The sequence below is a fragment of the Lampris incognitus genome, chromosome 1 (genome assembly GCF_029633865.1).
Source record: "Lampris incognitus isolate fLamInc1 chromosome 1, fLamInc1.hap2, whole genome shotgun sequence".
In the NCBI taxonomy this organism is placed as follows: Eukaryota; Metazoa; Chordata; class Actinopteri; order Lampriformes; family Lampridae; genus Lampris; species Lampris incognitus.
This window is the reverse complement of record NC_079211.1, coordinates 119,615,105-119,638,097: the sequence shown is the minus strand read 5'-3', so window position 1 is coordinate 119,638,097 and position 22,993 is coordinate 119,615,105. Positions and strand designations below refer to the sequence as shown.

The 22,993-nt window shown below is 44.1% G+C and overlaps 1 protein-coding gene across 3 annotated transcripts in view; it reads left to right on the top strand.

The window, feature by feature from the left end:
- nipbla (NIPBL cohesin loading factor a) overlaps window positions 1-22,993 on the top strand; it is a 100,798-nt gene that overhangs the window by 30,204 nt on the left and 47,601 nt on the right. For all 3 annotated transcript variants that reach the window (XM_056290196.1, XM_056290197.1, XM_056290195.1), the window contains 11 exons: window positions 3,738-3,914; window positions 6,480-6,659; window positions 8,180-8,341; window positions 9,000-9,100; window positions 9,402-9,488; window positions 10,178-10,409; window positions 14,509-14,660; window positions 14,840-14,920; window positions 21,340-21,440; window positions 22,203-22,332; window positions 22,433-22,515. In XM_056290196.1, the coding sequence (XP_056146171.1) occupies window positions 3,738-3,914; window positions 6,480-6,659; window positions 8,180-8,341; window positions 9,000-9,100; window positions 9,402-9,488; window positions 10,178-10,409; window positions 14,509-14,660; window positions 14,840-14,920; window positions 21,340-21,440; window positions 22,203-22,332; window positions 22,433-22,515 (1,486 nt within the window). The remainder of the gene's footprint in view (window positions 1-3,737; window positions 3,915-6,479; window positions 6,660-8,179; window positions 8,342-8,999; window positions 9,101-9,401; window positions 9,489-10,177; window positions 10,410-14,508; window positions 14,661-14,839; window positions 14,921-21,339; window positions 21,441-22,202; window positions 22,333-22,432; window positions 22,516-22,993) is intronic.

Below are 22,993 nucleotides of genomic sequence, written 5' to 3'. Positions count from 1 at the left end.
TTGACTTGATTTTCAGGCTGTCTACCAACAAGAAGCCATGTGAGTACAGTGACTACGTTCAAGCCCTCCAGGACTGTTTGTCACATGCATATGCCCATGCTAACCAAATGTCTTGGCATGCTAAAGACCAACAAAAAAATATTATGACAAAAAAGCGAAGAACTAAGTCTTCAAACCTGGAGACAGAGTTTTGGTTAAAATATGCCATGTGGAAGGGAGGAAGAAACTGGGAGACTGACAGGAGACAAAACCCTACGTCATGGTGAAGAAACAGCCTGGGATTCCGGTGTGTGTGGTGCGGTCCGAGGATGGAGAGAGAGAGAGTCATCCACCGCAATCTCCTCACACAGTGTATGTTTCTTCCAGTAGGGTCTCTTCGGGAGGAATTGAGAGAGAGTGAGGAGGTAGACTGGGAGGTAAGCTTAGCAGAAACTGGGTTGGGTGTAGAGGAGGATCTGGAGATGGAGAACACAGATTAGAGCATAGGGGAAGTCCAAGTGAAAGGGGCAGACGAGCAGGTTGAACAAACAAACACAGAGCTCGAGACGGAACAGGAGATCGAAAGACAGGAGACCAGTGAATTGGTCAGTCGGAGTGAGTCACTGCATGAGTCCGGTGCTCTTAGGAGAAATCGGCAAAAGGATAGACGTCCCCCAAAGATACTGTCATTTGATTGTCACGCCCCCAGACTGGAGAGTGACCAGCAAAAGATAGAAAGAGGATGGAGGCTGTGGTAGAGGGCTAAGGCAAGGAAAACAACAGGACGTGGTTAAGCCCAACAAGTGCAAAGAGTATTGACACTAATGCATATGCACCTTCATATAGCATACACACTCACAATATACACATAACACCATCCCACACATACACCACAAGTACTTGCTTTGATATTTTTTAAGTGGGTGGGTTTAGTTTGTCGTTCCTCAGTCTGATGGCTTGGATGCCATCTAAAAAAGGCAGGGCAGTTGTCTAGAGTTGGCCTCTGGGTTGTGCTCTTGCCTTGTTTTGGTCCTTTTTTATCTGGCAATATGTATTCAAGTCCTGTGCAGGACACCATACATTCGGACGTATTGCATTATTTTGCAAGGTAAGCTGTGCTAAGTAGCAGTCTGTAGCATCTATTAAAAATATGAGAACTAAAACTACCCATACACCTAATTTGTTGATAGCATTAGTTTATTAAGATGTTTGAAATACAGATTGTGGGTTTGAGAAGCAAATTGTGTTATCTTTGTCCAAAAAAAAAAAGGTGTTCTTGCCATGATTTTGGCTAGCAGTATCGGCAATAGCTTAGTTGCTACTTGCTTGTTTTTGGCTTATTTTCGCCTGTATTATATGTTCCAAAGGATTGTATTTCAGTTGACCTCATGTTAAAAAAAAACATATTAAAAGAATAATGTTATTGTTCACTAATAATTGGAGACATATTGCATTATCTTGCAACGTTCCGTACCTGTGAGACCTGTGTGGATGGAAATAAACCCGGCTCCGTTTCTCTCCCAACAGACACACCCACCTTAACACAACGCAGAGACACTGCCCTTAACCAGGGTGTGCAGGAAAGATCCCTATAGACTTGGAGGGCAGAGAGAGAGAGAATTCTTGGGTTACATATGGATGGATAGAATGATACATCACTTTTCTTTTATCATCTTGTTTAGCACCTGTTCTACGTTTTGAATGCGATCTTCCACCCTTTCAATTCGCATCTCTACCACCGCTATTTTTTGATTAACGTTGGCGAGCTCGGCTGTAACACTAGAACAACCAAGACAGTCATTATGGCCGTTTGGATTTTCAAAGTTTAATAACTTTGTGGGAGGGGGAGATACCGACCTACTCCTCCCTGAATTCTCTTAAAATCGCATACATGTGCATTAAAATTAGTTTTAGATCAATCGCACAAAAAAAAAGTTACGATAAGATCTACCTAAAACGACTATGGACGGTCAACAGGACCATCTCGTAATTTGCGCGTGAATTCGCGTCATGTCACAATTTATGATGTGTTTTGGTCGCATCATTCATTGCTGTGTCCTAGAAATTCTCCACTGCAGGGAAATAGTCTAAATTTGATTTTTGATTATTGCCAACATGTCTGGTTACAGACGCACCATGACTACCACCGACGCGTTGCAGTATTTACAGGCATTGGACAGTGGCCGTTTTAAATTGTTTGAAAAATAGTATTGAAAGTTGCTAACATTTTAATTTTGGTGTCAGTTAGTTTCATAACAGACATACTAACATATGTGATGTATTAATATCTCAATTGGGTATTTATCTTGACAGAATATAGAGTTTAAAAACCGTGGCGGTCAAAATCACCGCCCATGCTTGTTCAAGTAGTTTTTAAGTTCCAGTTGTTGTTTGGGACTGTTTTAATATTTATTTTCAGTTCTTTTTCATATTTTATAGGCCTTGTTAAGTTGTTAGATTAGCAATATGTGTGTTTTCCATTTTGTTTTTCAGGTAATATTTTAACTTTTTCAATTTTGCTATTCGAGTTCGACCATGTCTCTGAAGTTTAAATTGTTTAAAAATAGTATTATAGTTGCTAAAATGTTAATTTTGGTGTCAGTTTCATAACAGACATACTAACATGTAATGCATTAATATCGCAATTGGGTATTTATCTTGATAGAATATAGAGTTTAAAAACAGTGGTCATTTTGACCACCCATGGTCATTTTAGGGAGGAGTGAAATCGTTTGTGTTGTTTTATGTCTTTGCGAAAGTCCTGCATCTCCTCCAGAACTTTTGTTAAACTAGCCGCTACACCATCTTGTGCCTGTGTAGGAGAGCGGTTCTCCGTATTTTCTTCGCTTACAGGCTCTGCAACGGTGCTTTTTTTGTTTCCATCCCTTTTCCCCATTCTTGCCCCCCTTACCAGTTCAAATATTATCAAAAGATTTTGAATTTGACAGTTTAACGAGGGTGGCACAGTGGTTAGCACGGTTGCCTCATAGCAAGAAGGTCCTGGGGTAGGCCAACCTTAGGTGTCGTCCCGGGTCGTCCTCTATGTGGGGTTTGCATGTTCTCCCCGTGTCTGCGTGGGTTTCCTCCCGGTGCTCAAGTTTCCTCCCACAGTCCAAAGACTCGTAGGTCAGGTGAATCGGCCGTACTAAATTGTCCCTAGGTGTGTGTGTGTGCGTGTGTTTGAGAGAGAGAGAGAGAGAGAGAGAGAGAGAGAGAGAGAGAGAGAGAGAGAGAGAGAGAGAGAGATGGCCTGGCAGCTTTCCAGGGTGTCTCCCCGCCTGCCGCCCAGTGACTGCTGGGATAGGCTTCAGCATCCCCGCAACCCTGAGAGCAGTATAAGAGGTTTGGATAATGGATGGATGAATGGGCAGTTTAACAGGGCGAAATAAGTGTTTTTTAGGGGGAGCTGTTATTTTAGGTAGCCATTCTGGATGATGATGTCACCGGAGCCGGTGGCCTCCTTTTCTTTGGATTGACTACTGCTGTATCCTCTTGTACGGATCTCTGTTTTTTATTGTATAGCCATTTTATTTCTATTAATGGCGTCACTGGTGAAATTTCTAATTTGATATGTTAACTTGTCACGTACCAACCTTTTCAAAATCAATAAAAAATCTGAATTACAAAAAAAAAAGAAAAGAAAAAAAAAGAACATGACTTGGCCTAAAAAAGACTCAGTCAGAAGATTTTTTTTTCCTCTCAATCCCTGAGCACTTTGCATGTGTGCATCTAACTCTGATAACCATTTAAACTTTCAGGTGGTATGGACCCAGCTGTCCTGAAGGAGCTGCCCCCAGAGCTGCTGGCAGAGATAGAGTCTACCATGCCACTATGTGAAAGGGTAAAGATGAACAAGAGGAAACGAAGCACTGTTAATGAGCGGCCCAAGTATGCTGAGGTCAGCTCTGATGATGACTTCGACGCTAATGGAGAATGTGAGTTGCTGGATGAGGCTATGTCCCTTCACCTTGACGTTATACCTATGGTCAAGACATCAGATTCCATGAATGACTAAATGGCAGGAACAAGACGGAATACAGTTTAGTTTACTGACCTTTACTGCTAAAAAAATTCTGTAAATTGAAGAGTTGGTAAAACTGAAACATTCAATAATTAGAAGCAAATGTTAGCATGAATTGTTTATTTCTTATTAAATTTTTATTTTGAATTTAAAAAATTTTATTTTTACAGTTTTGTAATTGTTGATATGAAAGGGATTGGAGACTGTAAGATGATGACAAGGGAGAACATAGCTAGGCAGCATTGGATGGTGGTCTGTAGGATGACTTGGGATACAAAGAAGAGGAAGAGTGAAGGATCAAATGGTGGAAGTTTAAGAAGGAAGACTGTTGTGAGGAGTTAGGACAGGCACTGGGTGGTAGTGAAGAGTTGCTGGATGGCTGGGCAGCCACTGCAGAATTAGTGAGGGAGACAGGAAGATACTTGGTGTGTCATCTGGACAGAGGAAGGACGACAAGGAGACTTGGTGGTGGAATGAGGAAATACAGCAAGGTATACAGAGGAAGAGGTTGGCAAAGAAGTGGGATAGTCAGAGAGATGAAGAAAGTAGACAGGAGTACAAGGAGATGCAGCTTAAAGCGGAGAGAGAGGTGGCAAAGGAAAAGGTGTATGGTGAGTTGTATCAGAGGTTGGACACAAAGGAAGGAGAAAAGGACTTTTACCTAATGGCTAGACAGAGGGACCGAGTTGGGAAGGATGTGCAACAGGTTAGGGCGATCAAGTATAGAGATGGAAATGTGCTGACAAGTGAGGAGAGTGTGCTGAGAAGGTGGAAGGAGTACTTTGAAGGGCTGATGAATGAATAAAATGAGAGAAGGTTGGATGATGTGGGGATAGGGAATCTGGAAGTCCAGTGGATTAGCAAGGAGGAATTGAGGGCAGTTATGAAGAGGATGAAGAGTGGAAAGGCGGTTGGTCAGGATGGCATACCTGTGGAGGCATGGAGGTGTTTAGGAGAGATGGCAGTGGAGTTTTTAACTAGATTATTTAACACAATCTTAGAAAGTGAGATGATGCCTGAGAAGTGGAGAAGAAGCATACTGGTACTGATTTTCAAGAATAAGGTTGATGTGCAGAGCTGTCGTAACTACAGAGGTATAAAGTTGATCAGCCACAGCATGAAGATATGGGAAAGAATAGTGAAAGCTACTAGGTTAAGAGGTGACGATTAGTAAGCAGCAGCATGGTTTCATACCAGGAAAGAGCACTACGGATATTATGTTTGCTTTGAGAATGTTGATGGAGAAGTATAGAGAAGGCCAGAAGGAGTTACTTTGTTTCTTATTGGATTTAAAGAAAGCATATGACAGGGTGCCAAGAGAGGAGGTGTGGTATTGTATGAGGAAGTCGGGAGTGGCAGAGACGTATGTAAGAGTGGTGCAGGATATGTATGAGGGCAGTGTGACTGGTGAGGTGTGTGGTTGGAATGACAGATGGGTTCAAGGTGGAGGTGGGATTACTTCAAGGGTTGGCTCTGAGCCCTTTCTTGTTTGCAAAGGTGATGGACAGGTTGACAGACGAGATCAGGCAGAAGTGTCCATGGACTACGATGTTCATGGATGACATTGTGATCTGTGGCTAGAGTAGGGAGCAGTTTGAGGAGAGCCTGGAGAGGTGAAGGGATGCACTGGAGGGAAGAGGGGTGAAAGTCAGTAGGAGCAAGACAGAATGCATATGCGGGAATGAGAGGGAGGACAGCGAAATGGTGAGGATGAAGGAGTAGAGGTGACGAAGTTGGAAGAGTTTAAATACTTGCAGTCAACTGTTCAAAGTAACGGGGTGGTTCAGAAGAGAGGTGAAGAAGAGAGTGCAGGCAGGGTGGAGTGGGTGGAGAAGCATGTCAGGGGTGATTTGCGACAGAGGGGTACCAGCAAGTGTTAAAGGGAAGGTTTACAAGATGGTAGTGAGACTGGCTATGGTCAGGAGATGGTGGCACTGACGATAAGACAGGAGGCAGAGCTGGAGGTGGCAGAGTTGAAGATGCTGAGATGAAGATGCTAAGATTTTTGTTGGGAGTGATGATGAAGGATAGGATTAGGAACGAGTATATTAGAGGGACAGCTCAGGTTGGACGGTTTGGAGACAAAGTGGGAGAGGCAAGATTGAGACGGTTTGGACATGTGCGGGGGAGAGATGCTCGTTATATTGGGAGAAGGATGTTGAAGCTAGAGCTGCCAGGCAAGAGGAAGAGAGTAAGGCCAAAGAGGAGGTTTATGGATGTGGTGAGGGAGGACATGCAGGTGGCAGGTGTGACAGAGGAAGATGTAGAAGACAGGAAGAGATGGAAACGGATGATCCACTGTGGCGACCTGTAACAGGAGCAACTGAAAGTAGTAGTAGTAGTAATTGTAGTAGTAGTAGAGTATGTTAGAAACATGCTGTGTTCAGCTTGCCGAATAAGCTCATGTTCCAATTAGTTAGGTCTATACATAATTTCTGAGAATGAGATGGGATGATATAGAACTGTAATCTCCCTATAGCTGTGAGGAAGCGGCAGCGTCGAGACAAAGGGGACAAGGCCTGGGAGCATGAAGAGAGGGAACGCCGGGGCTCAGGGGAGCATCGGAGGAGTGGGGGCCACCGAGACAGCAGGCGAGGCTCAGGAAGTCGCTACCGAGACTCTTCTGAGGAGGATTCACCCCCACCTAGCATGAGCGAAGGTCTGTGTATAAACCATAGGCATGACTGCTTTGTTTACGCCACCACAGAATTTAATGAGACCAGGATTTCATCCCATAATGGACTTTTGTTTGGTCTCATCCCGTCATAATGCTCTCTACTGCCACAGCTTTGTAGTTTTAGTTTAAATAATTTGCCATTGATTCCCGCCACGATTTCCATGTTAATAAACACAACATTGATGTTATAGTCTAGATAAGGAAATAAAAGGAAAATAGATCAATATTTGACTTGTCTAAGGACAAGATGTATGCTCAAAATGCAAATTTTGCCAGCCAAATCAAAATGAAAGCAAAGTGAAAACATATTTTCTGACAAAACTTTTAAAGGGAAATTTTGCTTATTTTCAACCTTATTTCCATGTATTAATCATAGCGATGGCATCTCTATAATGTACATGATGTCTGTATTGATGTAGCTGGCTGTAGCAAACTGCTTACTTCTGTCTATTGATGTTGGTGAATGGCAGAACAACTATAAGGCTGATTGGCTGAGATGTTAATCTCTGCCATTATGAAACTCGTGCAATACATACTGGTACACATAGGCAATGGAGAATAGCTTTCTTGGCAGGAGAACATTGATTTTTCTGTCAAAATTAAATGCACTGAAGCAATTTCAATTTTAAAAGGCTAGATGGTCCACCGCTATGTAATGGACCGGCTGATTATTTGTGGCAGAATTTCCCTTTAAGCACAGTTATTTGTTCCTTGTTTAATGACTCCATGCCTCCCAGTTCTGATATGTAACAGAAGATGTTGTTCTATCAACACAGCTAATGCTACCATTTTCCATCATTACCAATATTTTTGTTTATTGCTCCTACTGCCTCATATCTTACCTCTATAGCCCCCCTGGATCTGCCTCCAAAACTGTGATTTGACCAATGGCCATTTGGTGGCAAAACCACAGATTCACATTGTTGACCCAGAAGGATATATTTCTTAGACTCAGCGCTGAAATACAATGCAAACTACACCATAGACAAAAAACATAGTCAACATCATCCATGTTGTATCCATTATCTTATCAGAGCCATTTCTGTTAACCTGGTAAGGTGGATGGACAGGGGAATGAATTAGTGTTTTAATTTGTTCAGTCTGCATGTCAGGATCCTGGGATGTGCCAGAGCGGAGAGGCTGAAACTAGAGATAAAGAATGTGGGAAGGACGTAGAAAAAATTTTCTGACTTAATGAAATTGCTTAATTAATTTTATGAATGATAGAACCCAGATATATCTCTAGAATAAGATGAGAGTAATCATCTCAGTCATGATGCTGGGTAACAGCTATTTGATATTTAATGTCAGTGACAATACAAGAACATGAAGAAGGGACAAGGGATACTGATGTTGGAGATGGGCTCACAAATTTCCTTGTGCTTGCCCTGGCACACAAGATCACACCAAATGATAATACAGGAAGCAATAAAAGCATATGTTTGAAAAAGAAATTCTAAAAAAAGCAGCCAGAACTCATATTTGTACTGTTTTCTTCTCAGTTGCCAGAAAGATGAAGATGAAGGAGAAACAAAAGAAGAGGAAAGCATATGAACCTAAGCTGACTCATGAAGAGCTAATGGACTCGTCAACATTCAAGAGGTTCTTAGCCAGCATCGACAACATACTAGAGAATCTGGAGGATGTAGACTTCACTGCCACAGGTGAAGAGTTATTTTACAAACAAGGCCTATATGTCTTCAGAAATTAGTTAAGAACTTTCCCAAATATACATTCTTCACATAACATTTGCCCTATGTTTCCTGGAAACCCTTAGCAATATTTCTTCCTGGATGAATAGTCAGATACATTTTAAGAGGATTTTTTTTTCATTATAAACTGTTCTTTTCACTAGTGGAGTATTAAGTTTTTTTCAGAAAATACTTTTTTTTTTATAGAATATTTATATCAAACGTTTTTGTAGTATCAACACAAAAAAATAACAAGGAAACATTTATGAAGCAAGCAAATCAATTAATAAATCAACCCAACCATAACAGCCATAGAAAGAAAAAGAAGGGAAAAAGGAGAAGAAGAACGGAAAAAAAGGGGGGGGCATTAATCAGGAGAGAGAGATTGAAGGGAGTTTAAAAAAAAACATCAAAAAGGGTTGCCATTTGCCATAGAAGTTATCAGAATTACCTCTAACAGTGTATTTGATCTTCTCTAGCTTAAGAAAGGACATGGTATCCCTGAACCACTCAAAAATATTTGGGAAATAAGTGAAAATCCACTTCATTATGTCATTGTATCTATTTTATCTTTTATTTTGTATTTCATAATATTTTATGTGATCATTTCATTTTTGTTTTTCAACTGCAGATGATGACGAGATCCCTCAGGAATTATTACTGGGCAAACACCAGCTCAATGAGCTGGGCAGCGAGTCGGCCAAGATCAAGGCCATGGGCATATCAAGCAGGGTCCTATGCATTTTCTAAATACATATCAAATATTTGCATGCACAAACTTCTCAAATAATGCTACATATTTTTTAATTCATTTCATTTGCAAAAAAAACAAACTATTACAGACCTAGAAAATTTGTATGCGTCACACCTAACTCCCAAATGATTTTTGAGAGAAAAATATGCCAAATATGCAAGCAAGCATTTTGAACCTCAGTCTTATTGGCCCACTAGAAGATGTAGATGTTTGTTTTCTTTTGTTCATCGTTGCTGATTGAGATGGAGGTCTAATTGTTGTTGCTATTTGTGGACCCAGATTCCAGCAGACAAGCTGGTGAAGCTGCTGAACATTTTGGAAAAGAATATTCAGGATGGTTCCAGACTCTCCACCCTGATGAACCATGTAAGCTTCTTTTTCATTCTCACTTTATTTCAGTAAAAAGCTATAAAAAATTGTGATTACTCAGGCTGGTCTATCTTAATTCGTATCCATTTCAAAACTTCAAGGACGTTTTTGTTGATGACAGTGACATGGTGTCAGTATATAACAATCCATTTATATGACATACAAATTCCTTGGTTGGGTTTTTTTTTCTGCCCCCTTTTTCGCCCCAATTTTACCTAGCCAATCATCCCGCTCTCTGAGCCATCCCGGTTGCTGTTCCACCCCCTCTGCCGAGCCAGGGAGGGCTGCACACTACCACATGCCTCCTCCGATACATGTGGAGTTGCCAGCTATTTCTTTTCACCTGACAGTGAGGAGTTTCACCAGGGGAACGTAGCGTGTGGGAGGATCACGATATTTCCCCCAGTTCCTCCTCCCCCCTGAACAGGCGCCCCGACTGATCAGAGGAGGTGCTAGTGCAGTGACCAGGACACATACCCACATCCGACTTCCCACCCGCAGACACAGTCACTTGCGTCTGTAGGGACGCCCGACCAAGCCGGAGGTAACACGGGGATTCGAAACCGGCGATCCCCGTGTTGGTAGGCAACAGAATAGACCGCTACGCTACTCGGACGCCCCAAGTTTAAATTTCTCACATTTTATTTCCAGTTTGTAGTTTTAAGACATTTTTTTCATCCCCTTAGGACCACGATGCAGAAGACGAGGAGAGGCTGTGGAGAGACCTGATTATGGAGAGAGTCACCAAGTCAGCTGATGCCTGTCTGACTGCCCTCAACATCATGACTTCAACCCACATGCCTAAGGCTGTCTACATAGAAGACGTCATAGAGCGAGTGTTGCAGTACACCAAGTTCCATCTGCAAAACACACTGTATCCACAATACGATCCTGTTTACAGGGTGGACCCACACGGAGGTGAGATTTTAAAGTGACTCAGTTTTTAGATCAGGTATCTGCAGAAAGTTGAAGTGCCCTGTAAGCGAGTCAAAATCAATGTTCCTCTAACACTGCCTCTATTGCCTCTTAGCTGATGTAAGCATAATTTTCATCCACAATGGATCACCCAATATGCCACAATTGGGGGGAGGGGGATTCACGTTTTAGCAGAAATAGTAATACTCCAGTTCTATGAGTATGTGCATAGCCCTCTAACAGGCTTTGCTATTGGTTTACCCTTTGAGGCTTCGCCTCGGCACCCGAGACAGATCTTTTCCCTCACCATCCAATCAAGTGATAGGAGCCACACAGCACCCCAATATATATAAAACCCCAGCATCTCTGCAGCTTGTCTCCCTTTGAACTCAGCAACAAAGACTGGGGCCTGCTGGGCTAGTGGTTAGAGGGCTGCGCACATACTCGTAGAACTGTAGTTAATCCAGGGTAACTACTACATCTATATTGTATGTGCGCCGCCCTCTATAGGGCTTCGCTATTGGTTCACACCTAAGGCAAAGGCCGTTAGGGATGAACGTACTCCCAGCTGGGCCCGACAGACATGAGTCAAACACCAGCCAACATAACACCCTACGTAGCAGCAGTCCAACGGTCAAATACTGCCCGACTTGAAGGTCTCCTACCATACTGCAACAACCAGCCAAGGGCTTGGCACAGCCAACTTAGCTGTCCATTGAAGATGAGGCCTCCCTTGATCGTGCACAAAGCACTACATGGGGTACTCAAACAGTCATATCCCTGAGATATGACTGCACGTAGGTCGATAGCAAAGCCCAGCTGCATAATGTGATGGATTACCAGGGCTGTACGGGCTTTCGCTTCCTGCTGTGACATGGCGAGACTCAGCCAGTTGTCAATATAAGTTAAGATTCTCACACCTTTCTCCAGCTCCATCGCCACACATTTGGAGAATATGTACGGAGCCAGGGAGTAGCCGAACAAGAGATGGGTGTCTTGATAGATCTGTCCTTTCATCACAAAACATAAGGAACTTCCTGTGACGCGGCAGAATGGGGACATGGAAATACGCGTCAGTCAGATCTTTGAAAGTCATCCAATCGCCTGACTGGATGCTTGACTGTCAGCATACGAAACGGTCTACAAGCAGTGCAGCCGTTCAGGATGCGCAGATTGGTCTCGCACTCCCTGATTTCTTGGGAACCAGGAAATAAGGGGAAAAGAAACCATTCCGCACCTCCGACTGGAGAACAGTCGTTATGACTCCCTTGTGGAGAAGTGCGGTTATTTTCTCCTCCAAAGTCGCGAATTCACCGGGAGTGGAGAGAGGTCTGAAGAATGCCGCTGAAAGGGGGAGGTTGACGGCAGAACCGTAGCTCATAGCCCTTTCTCAGAGTTCTATCTAGCGAGAGGGGGAGAGGGCCGCACAGCTTCACCCACGTTGAGTGACAAACCGTGACCAGCAGCATAATCGGTTCAGCAGGGGGAGTTGGAATGGGCCCACCTGCTCCATCCTGACCTTCACGGGAGGGAGTGCAGAGGGCCCCGGATGAAAGGGCCGACTAGCGGCTAAAGCTAACAGTGACTTAGCGGCTTCTCTTGCTTTGTACTCTGGTGAGTCGATCACAAGGGACGGCAGAGAAAAAACAACGACAGGGCTGGGCGAAGAAGCAGAGAGAACACCAATGTCATTGTGCCCTGAAGTAAAAGTAGAAAAACTAACCTTTGTAGGCAATGGGCTAGCTCAACTGGAAAGCTGCTCGATAGCCATAATTTTTTGGTCGCCATCTTTGGATCAGTCGCCATCTTTGATCTGAACCCCAAAAGAAGATGGGATAACCTGTGTGCGGCCCTCACGACCGATGTCTCAAGGCAAAATGGAAGTGGATTGCCCCTTAATAGCGTCAACCGGGGAAGGAGGGGGAACATCCCCTCCGGCCCAGGTGGGGTGCCTCAGAAAGCCATTACTGCTAACACCTAAAACTGCTTGAGTGATAGTGTGGTTAGTGCAGGGAATAGCTCTTTTTAGGAGGGAGTAAGGGTTGGGGAGACCCCCTTTATTTATTAATTTATTTACTTATTTTTTGTGGATTTTTCCCCCAATTGTACCCAGCTAATTACTCCACTCTTCCGAGCTGTCCTGGTTGCCGCTCCACCCCCTCTGCCAATCGGGGGAGGGCTGCAGACTACCACATGTCTCCTCCGATACATGTGGAGTCGCCAGCTGCTTCTTTTCACCTGACAGTGAGGAGTTTCACCAGGGGGACGTAGCACATGGAAGGATCATGCTATTCCCCCCAGTTCCCCCTCCCCCCTGAACAGGCGCGCCGACCGACCAGAGGAGGCGCTAGTGCAGTGACCAGAACACATACCCACATCCGGCTTCCCTCCTGCAGACACGGTCAATTGAGACACCCTTTATTTATACTGAGAACAGTATTTTGCCTTTGGCTGGAAACGGCCAAGCAAATGGGGCTTGCGACCCTGCCACGAGGCAGGGCGCGAGTGGGGTCCGGGGACCTTTGAGAAGGCACAGGTAGACTCGCACTGTTGGAGGAAGAGTCGCGGGGCCTGTCCTCAGTGAAGCAGCGATGGAGGGGCCTCAGTGGAGGACGAAGCTGCTGCTGCTGCTACCGCAGAGGGTGGTGCTGAGGACGAAGATGGGAGCCCAGCTGCTCGGATGCCTTCCGGACTGTTTCCAGCCTGTCGAGGAAGGCTTGGATGTCCCAACCAAAAAGAGAGGAGCGCGTTGAGAAGGAGGCGCCACTCACGCTCCTTCAGGCACGACAGGCCCAGCCAGAGATACCTGTAGCACACGTGATATGGCCACCATTGATGGCGAAGGCCTGGGACGCCTGGGGAATGGCGGCGGCAGTTGTCTGGACCTTGGCAATCTTCATAACAGTCAGCTCAGACTGCTCACGGGTGAGCTTGTCAAGAGATTCACCCAGAGAAGCTAAGTTGCTAGACAGTGACACCACATGGGAGGCAAAGGCATGGCTGTGTCCCATAGAAAGTTGGCTGTCACGCTCGTTGGGCAGTGACGGCCGACCACCCAGACAGAGGGAGGCTGAAGGGAGGAGGTAGACCCTGACTGCATCCTCCCAGCCCTCCACAGAGCAGTAGGGACCCAAAGCCACAGCTGGGGTCTTGGTGCCAAGCGGGGAGGCCCACTCACACTGCGTGTAGTGGAAGAGGAGCACCATCTTAGGACATAGCACATAAGGGCCAGGCCTAGTGGGTGGCTGGGCACAAAGGCCGACCATGAAGTCATCCCGGGGAGCAGCGGAGGGAGGTGACGGCAGAAGTGGGATGCCCAACTTCTCAGCAGCCAAAGAAAACAGTCTGGGCAGATCATCAAGAGGGGTATTGATGAACAACCGGCTGCTCCAAGTCCAAGAAGAAAAAGGCCGGGACCTCTTCCTCAAACATGGTTGTCTTTCTCGTCATAGTCGTCCCAGGGTTAAGAGCAAGCCACCTCTTTCTCGCTTGCTGGCTGGCTCCTGGCTGTCGTGGGAGAGGCGGAAGGAGTCGGCGTACTTCTGCCTGTCCTCACACTCCACCCGGGGGAGAGCGAGGCAGACAGGACAGGTCTCTGCTTCCGCCTGGGGATGCCAGTCGAGGCAAAAGAAGCAGGCCAAGTGGCTGTCCAGAAGACATTTCAGCGTAGCAGGAGGCGCAGGTCTTGGTTAGAAGAAGACATAACTGCGACACCGGGGGGTGACAGAGAAAAAAAAAATCACGGCTCCGTGCTCAAGGTGGCTGAGTGAAAAAAGGGAGACAAGCTGCATAGATGCTGGGGTTTTATAGGTGGTGGGGTGCTGTGTGGCTCCTACCACTTAATTGAGTGGTGAGGGAAAAGATGTCTCAGTTGCCAAGAAAATTCTTTAGGGTCCCTAACCTCATGTAGAAATTTGAATCTAAAACTACCAGTTGATGAAGTCATTACAATGCAAAGTAGGCTTGTTGAGACACTGTCACCTTGTACATGTAATGTGTCACAGGTTGCACGCAGAGTTGTAGGCAAAATTTTATTGTGTTGGGAGAAAACTTTGGGTCCAAAGAGAAAATGTTTTAAGATTGCTGTTTTTGTGTATAACAGGTGGTATGTTGAGCTCCAAGGCAAAGCGGGCCAAATGCTCGACACACAAGCAACGAGTTATTGTCATGCTCTACAACAAGGTGTGCGACATAGTCAGCAACATTTCGGAGTTGCTTGAGATCCAGCTGCTCACTGATACCACCATCCTCCAGGTAAAAACACACTGACATGGCACAGTGTTTGTAAATTGTTGCCATGGGAACCAGATGATGTGATTTAAATGTCCATCTTACCCCCCTCCCTTCTCTCCTACCCTTCATTCTTTCTTTTTGTTCTTAATCGCTCTTCCTTCTTTGCTCAATCCTCTTTTCTCCTCTTATTTTCTGCCCAGGTTTCCTCCATGGGAATCACTCCATTCTTTGTGGAGAATGTCAGCGAGCTGCAGCTGTGTGCCATCAAATTGGTTACAGCAGTAAGTGTTATATCTGGAAAGCGTTATGTGCCAAGTCAGTGATCATCACAATGTTTTTTGGCTCACAACTCCTAAAGGCAGAGATGCTGTGTTGCAAACCTTTCTATGTATAAGATGGGGGAAAGTTAGTGGATTTTTCTAAACTTTAGTACTTAACATTGAAGTTACTTAAATATGTACATTGGTTACAGCAGTAAGTGTTATATCTGGAAAGTGTTATATGCCAAGTCAGTGATCATCACAATGTTTTTTGGCTCACAACTCCTAAAGGCAGAGATGCTGTGTTGCAACCCTTTCTATGTATGAGATGGGGGAGAAATTAGTGGATTTTTCTTATCTTTAGCACTTTACATTGAAGATACTTAAACATGTAAACCCTCTCACAACTTTAGCTTAACTTGCCTGCCCTTGTTGTCTTTAAATGTTGTGCAAAATGTTGACTGTTTACCTGCACAAAGGGTCAAATACCCTATCCCACAGAAGTTTGGGGACACCTTGCCTTTCTCTCTTTCTTTCTTTCTTTTTTTACATTTTTTCAAGTAATGTTTTATTTCCTCCTTAATATTTCAATTAAGAAAAAGACTGCAAAGGTTTTGCTAACAAACATCTATTTGCTAATACTTTGGTTATATTTATGCACCACTCAGCTTCATGTTCTGCAAAGTGCCTTCTGTGGTATTAAGAGTCTGTTTTGATAAATTAATGATTTGACAGTTTTTCCAAATGGTAAAAGCACTTATTGAAACTAGAGGAGTGAACTCAATTAGAGTGCAGATCGTCATCAGGCATATCTCCCTTTCTGCAGTATTTAGACTTGGCGACAAACCACCGCTTATTTCAACCTACCGGGAGAAAGGAAAATACAGAGGCACTCCTTGCGTATCTCCCCTTCTGTGGTGCTTGGACTTAGGTGACAAACCAGCTGAGGAGTTAGCACTCGATTGCTGTATAAAACAGGTTTTTCAAAGGTTTTGAATCATCGCAACCATGCGAGTATGCGAGACCAGCAGTGGAGAGATACACACACATTATAAGACTTTTGTGCAGTTCCAAAGTCAATTGAATAGGAAATATGTGGGTAAAAAAGTTTTTAATATGCAGTGCTTAAGTTAAAAAAAATCTACCTAATAAAAAAATTTTGCCTTTCGGTCTGTGGATGCACAGCCACCTAAAGTGACCAGTATGAACTTAAACTTTACAAAAAGAAAAGGTTTGCTGTGCAACCATTTTGGTCTAACCCTGTCTTTTTCATAACATAATAAAGATGGATAAAATGTTTACAGTCATGCATATGTGACTTACATCTACAGTTGATGGACAGCGACAAAAATGTGCAACACTTCTTGTTTTGACTGCAACTTAGTAGCCTCTTTAACCGTTGCGTTTTTTGGATTATCAAAATTCTTTTAATTACTTTTGATCATGTTGCTGCCTGATCCGAATCAACCGCATGCGCACTATTGACTTAGATTGGGCGGCGACAGAGAGCCGCATTAGCTGAGCAAGCTAGAAAGTGAATGAAGAGAGAGAGAGTGGCGATAGTGAAAACACGTGCACAAAAAAAAAGAAAATTAGAAAATTAGGCTGATAGGTCCAGTAGTTTCAAGGTTAGCCATGGATACACACACACACACACACACACACACACACGACCAAATGCATAACCCCCTCCAGGCTACCTGCCTGGCAGGGATAAAAATGTTGTGCCACAAAGGTGTTTTAACCACTTGAAAGGTAACTACCGATGACTCCTGACATCACAATAAAGGTATGAAATATGTGGGGTATACTACTATTCCCAAGGTAGTCTTTTTTTGGGGGTGGGGGCCCCCCCTTTTCTCCCCAGTTGTATCCAGCCAATTACCCAGCTCTTCCAAGCCATCCCGATCAGTGCTCCACCCCCTCTGCTGATCTAGGGAGGGCTGCAGACTACCACATGCTTCCTCTGATACACGTGGAGTCGCCAGCCGCTTCTTTTCACCTGACAGTGAGGAGTTTCACCAGGGGGACGTAGCGCGTGGGAGGATCACGCAGTTCCACCCAGTTCCCCTTCCCCCCAAACGGGCGACCTTACTGAACAGATTAGGCGCTAGTGCAGCGACCAGGACACATACCCACATCCGACTTCCCACCCGCAGACACGGCCAATTGTGCCTCTAGGGAGGCCTTACCAAGCCGGAGATACATTGGGGATTCGATCCAGCGATCCCCATGTTCCAAGGTAGCATTTTTGACAATTGTTTTTCAGTGTTGTTTTACGAAGAAAAATGGCAAGATCTTAATCTTTTTGTATTGGAACACATCAGTTTGTAGTTGTGTAAAGAGGTGAAGGTTATTCTTATTGACAAATGGCTAAGAAGTGAAACATTTCTTTAAATGGGGTGTACAGAGAAACTTTTGTGTACCGTTGATCTCTGCTGTTAGTTAAGGACAGGTTAAACAGCAATCACAAAGCCTGGACAGTTTTCTTGGAGTCTTGCTTTTTGGCCTTCCACTTCTCTTTCTGCCCCTGTTGGAGCCAGTACTGTCTTTTCCCTGAATCCAGTAGTGAACCCTATTTGATGAAATCATAAGTTCCTTAGCTATTTAACAATTGAGAATTAACGTCTCCCCTTAAGATGACAGACTGACTTCTATCAATTATAGAGTGCTGTTTAGGTCTCATAATTTTTCTTTGCAAAACGACATAAGAAGAAGAAAGTATTTATTGTCATTGTTTAGAATACAATGAAATTAAGAGAGCTACTCCTGATTGGTGCATTAAAGACACGGAAACGAAACAAAAACAACCACAATATCCAAACAATCACAGCCAACAACACATGGTCTAAAATAATGAATAAGATCAATAAATACAGTGTGATTTTTGTATTTGAATAAATATACTTATTGCACTAGAATGAATGTAATTATTGGACTGGTATGAATGTTATTGTACTATTATGAATGAATGGTTTGCCCTAGAACATTGGTACTCGGGCGTTGGCTCTTAAGTTCCATTTGGCAGTTTGATGACTATATTGTGGCTCTTTTCTTAAGTATTCAATTTTGCGTTTTCTAACGCCTTTTAACCAAATATTTCATGAGACACTTGCGGCAGAGTAGATGTAGCAAAGTCGTGTTGCTGCTCTCCACAGGTCATTTATAGAACTCCATTGAATGAGCTAATTCCTTACATAGAGTCCAGTGCGATGGAGAAAATTAATAACAGTTCTTGTTGTTTCACATTGTTCCGCACTATTGATTTCAATGAATGAGCTGTAACTCCAATTTCTGACAGCCCTGCTTGCATGAGGCTTCTCTCTGTGTGATGATAGTTGGTGGATTCCATCAAAGCATGATTCATAATTTCATGCAGTAACGCTGATAATCCAATTTCCCAATAAGAGCAACCAATGATCCTACGAAGGTTGGGTGAGGAGGCATATTTTTGTAATGTGACTCTTTCCCCAAAAAAATATTGTCAATGTGGCTTCTGAGTTGGCCAAGTCTGAGTACTGATGCTCTAGAAAGACTGTCAGCCTATTGGATGTGAGGGGTGTGTTTTTTTTTTTAGTTTTTTTTTTTTAAACTATTTTATTAAGCCCCCATGGGGAAATTCTTTCTCTGCATTTAACCTATCCTAGCTATATAGCTAGGAGCAGTGGGCAGCCGGCGTGCCGCACCCGGGGTCCAACTCCAATTTGTCTTGCAATGCCTCGGTCAGGCGCACAGACAGGAGTATTAACCCTAACATGCATGTCTTTTTGATGGTGGGGGAAACCAAAGTACCTGGAGAAAACCCACCGTAGACACAGGGAGAACATGCAAACTCCACATACAGGACGACCTGGGATGACCCCCAATGTTGAACAACCCCGGGGTCTGAATCCAGGACCTTTTCGCTGTTTGGCAACAGCGCTAACCACTGGGCCACCGTGCCGCATTCGGTGCTTATTGGAGTTCAGTGTATTTACAGCCCAGGGTAAGAACGTTTTTTAAATCTGGTGGTTCGTACTTTGATGGTCCTGTAGTGCCTACCAGAGGACATCAGGTCAAACAGGTGGCGGCCAGGATAACAAGAGTCTTTTAAAATGTTTTTGGCTGTGCCGAGGCAGCGGTAGTTGGAGATGTCTTCCAGGAAGGGCAGAGGGCAGCTGATGATTTTCTGTGCGGTGTTGATGAGCCTCTGAAGAGCTCTGTCTGGTGCTGAGCAACCGGCGTACCATGCTGAGATGTAGTACACCACTACCCTCTTGATTGAAGAGGGGTAGAAGGCCACGAGTAGCTTTTTTCCAGCCTATTTTTCCTGAGCATTCTCGGAAAGCGTAGTTGCTGCTGTGCCTTCTTAAGATCCACGGTGGTATTAGCTGACCAGGACAGGTCCTCAGAGATATGGATTCCAGGAATTTGAAGGTCGGAACCTTTTCCACACAATCCCTGTTGATATAGAGTGGGGCAGGGTCTGTTCTGTGTTTCCTGAATTCAATAATGAGTTCTTTTGGTGTTCAGTGTCAGGTTGTTTGCTGGACACCACCCTGTCAATTTCTGGAATTCGTCTCTGTAGGCCGACTCGTCTCCTGTGATAAATCCAACTACAGTGGTGTCGTTCGCGAATTTAATGATGGTGTTTGTGGTATGGGTTGGAGTGCAGTCAGAGACGTATAGAGCACAAAGTAATGGACTCGGCACACAGACTTGTGGAGAGCCAGTACTTAGTGTGAGGGTGGAGGAGAGGTGGGAACCAAGTTTAACAGTTTGTGGGCTGTTAGTGAGCAAGTCCTTTATCCATGTGCAGGTGGCAAGGGGGAGGTTGAAATCAGATAGTTTGCCGACTCGTATATCTGGAATGATTGTATTGAATGCAGAGCTGTAGTCTATGAAGAGCGTCCTTACATAGTTCCCCTGGTGTTCTAAGTGACTCAATGTGGTGTGTAGAGCTGTGGTAATGGCATCTTCAGTAGACCTATTTGCTCTATAAGCAAACTGATGCGGGTCGAAGAAGGGAGAGAGGCTGGCTTTGATGTGCTGTGAGACCAGTCTCTAAACACACTTCATGGTTACTGAAGTGAATGCGATCGGTCTAAAGTGTTTAGATTGTTGATGGCTGGCTTTTTGGGGACAGGGATTATGTTGGGTGACTTTAGACAGGTTGGCATGATGGCTTGTGTTAGGGAAAGATTAAAGATCTTAGTGAAAACCCCTGTGAGCTGGTCAGCACATGCTTACCTTCCCGGTAACTCTGTCAGGACCAGTGGCCTTCCTCGGGTTCACTGACCTGAGCACATGTCTCACTTTATGTTACTGCAGAGTGAGTGTGTGGGTGCCGGAGGCAGGCGGAGGCAGTGAATCTCTTTTAGGCCTTTTTACCTCAAAGCGGGTGAAGAAATGGTTCAGTTCGTCTCCCAGCGAGGCGTTGGTTGACAGTCATGGGGTTGGTGCCCTTGTAGCTCATGATGTGCTGTATTCCCTACCATACCTGCCATGGGTCATTGTCTGTGAGATGATCCTTAAGTTTTCTCTTATCGCCCTCCTTGGTGACTTTGATGCCTCTCCTTAGGTCTGCTCTAGCAGTGCTTTACTGGGCCCTATCACCTGACCTGAAGGCAGTGTGGCAGTCTCAGAGAAGTGTCTGAACTTTGCTTGTCATCTAGGGTTTCTGGTTGGGAAAGACCCGGATCCGTTTGTCAATAGTGACATTGTTAGCGCAGTTTTTGATCTAGAATAGTATGGTTTCTGTGTATTTCTCCAAGTCCTGATGTTTGAACGTATTCCATTCTGTTTGTCCAAAGCAGTCTTGTAGCTGAGAGAGTGCCCCCTCAGGCCAAGTTTTTATAGTCCTTGTATTTGGCTTTTCTCCTAAGCGGAGTTAATGCTGGGATAATGAGCAATGAGAGGTGATCTGACCGGCCTAGGTGTGGGAGAGGTGCGGTTCTATATAAGCATACTTAATGTTGGAATAGGCATGGTCGAATAGGTTTTTTCCCCAAGCAGAACACTTCACATATTGGACGAAACTGAAGGAACAGTTACCGAAAGTACCCCCTTGGGAATAATGTTATACCCCACCATTTGTTTCCCTTGAGATGTCAGCATTCATCAGTGGCTACCTTCCACATATTTAAACCATCTGTGGGGCAAAAGATTTTCAATATGTGCTTTTAAGAATTGCTTGAAAAAAGAAAACTAAAATCATTATTTAGGCAAAACCTACTCTTGATATCAAGGAAGACACTTTGGTGAACATGAATGTTAAAACCTTTGCTGGCATTTTTTTTTTTCTTAATTGAAAAGTAACAGAAAAACCAACAACTGGAGGTCTTTTTTTTTTTTTTTAAAGGCAATGTGTCCTCATGCTTATGGGGGTGGGGGGTGTAAATAAAACTGTCTAAAGATAATTTACCTTAAGTATAAAGCCTTTTTTTTATCTCTGTCTACAGGTATTCTCACGCTATGAGAAGCATCGGCAGCTGATCCTAGAGGAGATCTTCACTTCTCTGGCAAGACTGCCCACCAGCAAACGGTCCCTCAGGAACTTCAGGTATGCTGTTTAAGGTGTATGCACACTGGTTTTGGCCATTAGGTGACTTTATTTGCACCACAAACTAAAACAAAAGGTGGGATAGAGGTCATTCAAGCTGGCCTGTTAATATATTACTCCAACTTTATTTCTCTGTTGGAGATATCCATTGAAAAGAAATGGTCACTCTCAAACGAGTATTAATTTATGTCAATACTCAGAAAGCAATAGGTTGGGAGTCCGCGGTGGCGTAGCGGTCTAAGCATCGGCTTGGTGTCGATGCAGTTGCCCACTGGGGACTGGGGTTCGCGCCCCGGTCTCGTCAGATCCGACTATGGCCGGACTCGATGAAGCAGCAATATTGGTAATGCTGTCTTCGGGAGGGGGGCGGAGTCGCCTTATGTTCGTCAAGTGAATGCGTCTCTGTGTGTGTCGGAAAAACAGTGGTTCGGCCTGGATTCGCCTTATGACGAAAGTGGGGAGGCGCTTTCCTTCGAGACTGCCGGCCGGAGAGATGCAGTTGGCGAACGCATGTAGTACGAGGGTGGGTGTTTGAATTAAAATAGGGATCAATTGGCCACTAAATTGGGAGAAAAAAAGGGAAAAATCAGAAATAAATTAAAAAAAAAAAGAAAAAAGAAAGAAAGCAATAGGTTCAAATCAAAGTCACTAAGTTGCATGCCATTGTAGTAGTCTGTGCAAAAAGTAAGAAAATATTAATAATGAAATTACCTCATCTGAAAATGGACTGACTGCATGTCATCTGACCTGTTGTGTCCCTAGGCTGAACAGCTCAGACCAGGATGGAGAGCCAATGTACATTCAGATGGTGACAGCCCTGGTGCTGCAGCTCATCCAGTGTGTGGTCCACCTACCCAGTGACAAGGATACCTTAGATGAATATGACAGCAAGGTGGGATAGTGACTGCATACTCATAATTGCACACAGTCACATATGAAACACAAACAAACATCGGATTGTGAAGGCTTATTGAGGGAATCTTGTTTTCAAGGTGGATCATGATGTTTTGATAACCAACTCCTATGAGACGGCCATGAGGACAGCACAGAACTTCCTCTCAGTTTTCCTGAAGAAGTAAGAACTTCTGCATTCATTGTTGATACATGTTTTGAACGTAAAGAACTGTATTATTTTTAATAATTGCATCATCATAATATAAATGGCTGAAAAATTGATCACGGTTTTTCATTTCAGTCAGTTTTGATAATTATTGATCATTTTAATGACCTATTTTTAATGAAGACCAGGAGAAAAGGGTTGAATTTAACCACTTTATTTTGAATTTAACTACCTTACTTTGTTCTGATATAGGTCAGACTTAAAAAAACTGCCATACTGGCAAGCTGACCTTTCCTTTTTTTATCAACAATTTCCTCAAAGTTTGCACTCATTTTCTCAGTCTCTGCTGTTTCTGTTGTGTCACATGTTGATGGTGCAAACGAACAAAACATCTGTTAAATGATTGGTTCTTTGCGTGTCACTCATAGAACGCTCCATTATCAAGGGATATGACGGGCTGTTTCTGAGCCAGGGAGGGAGCATGCTTGGGGTT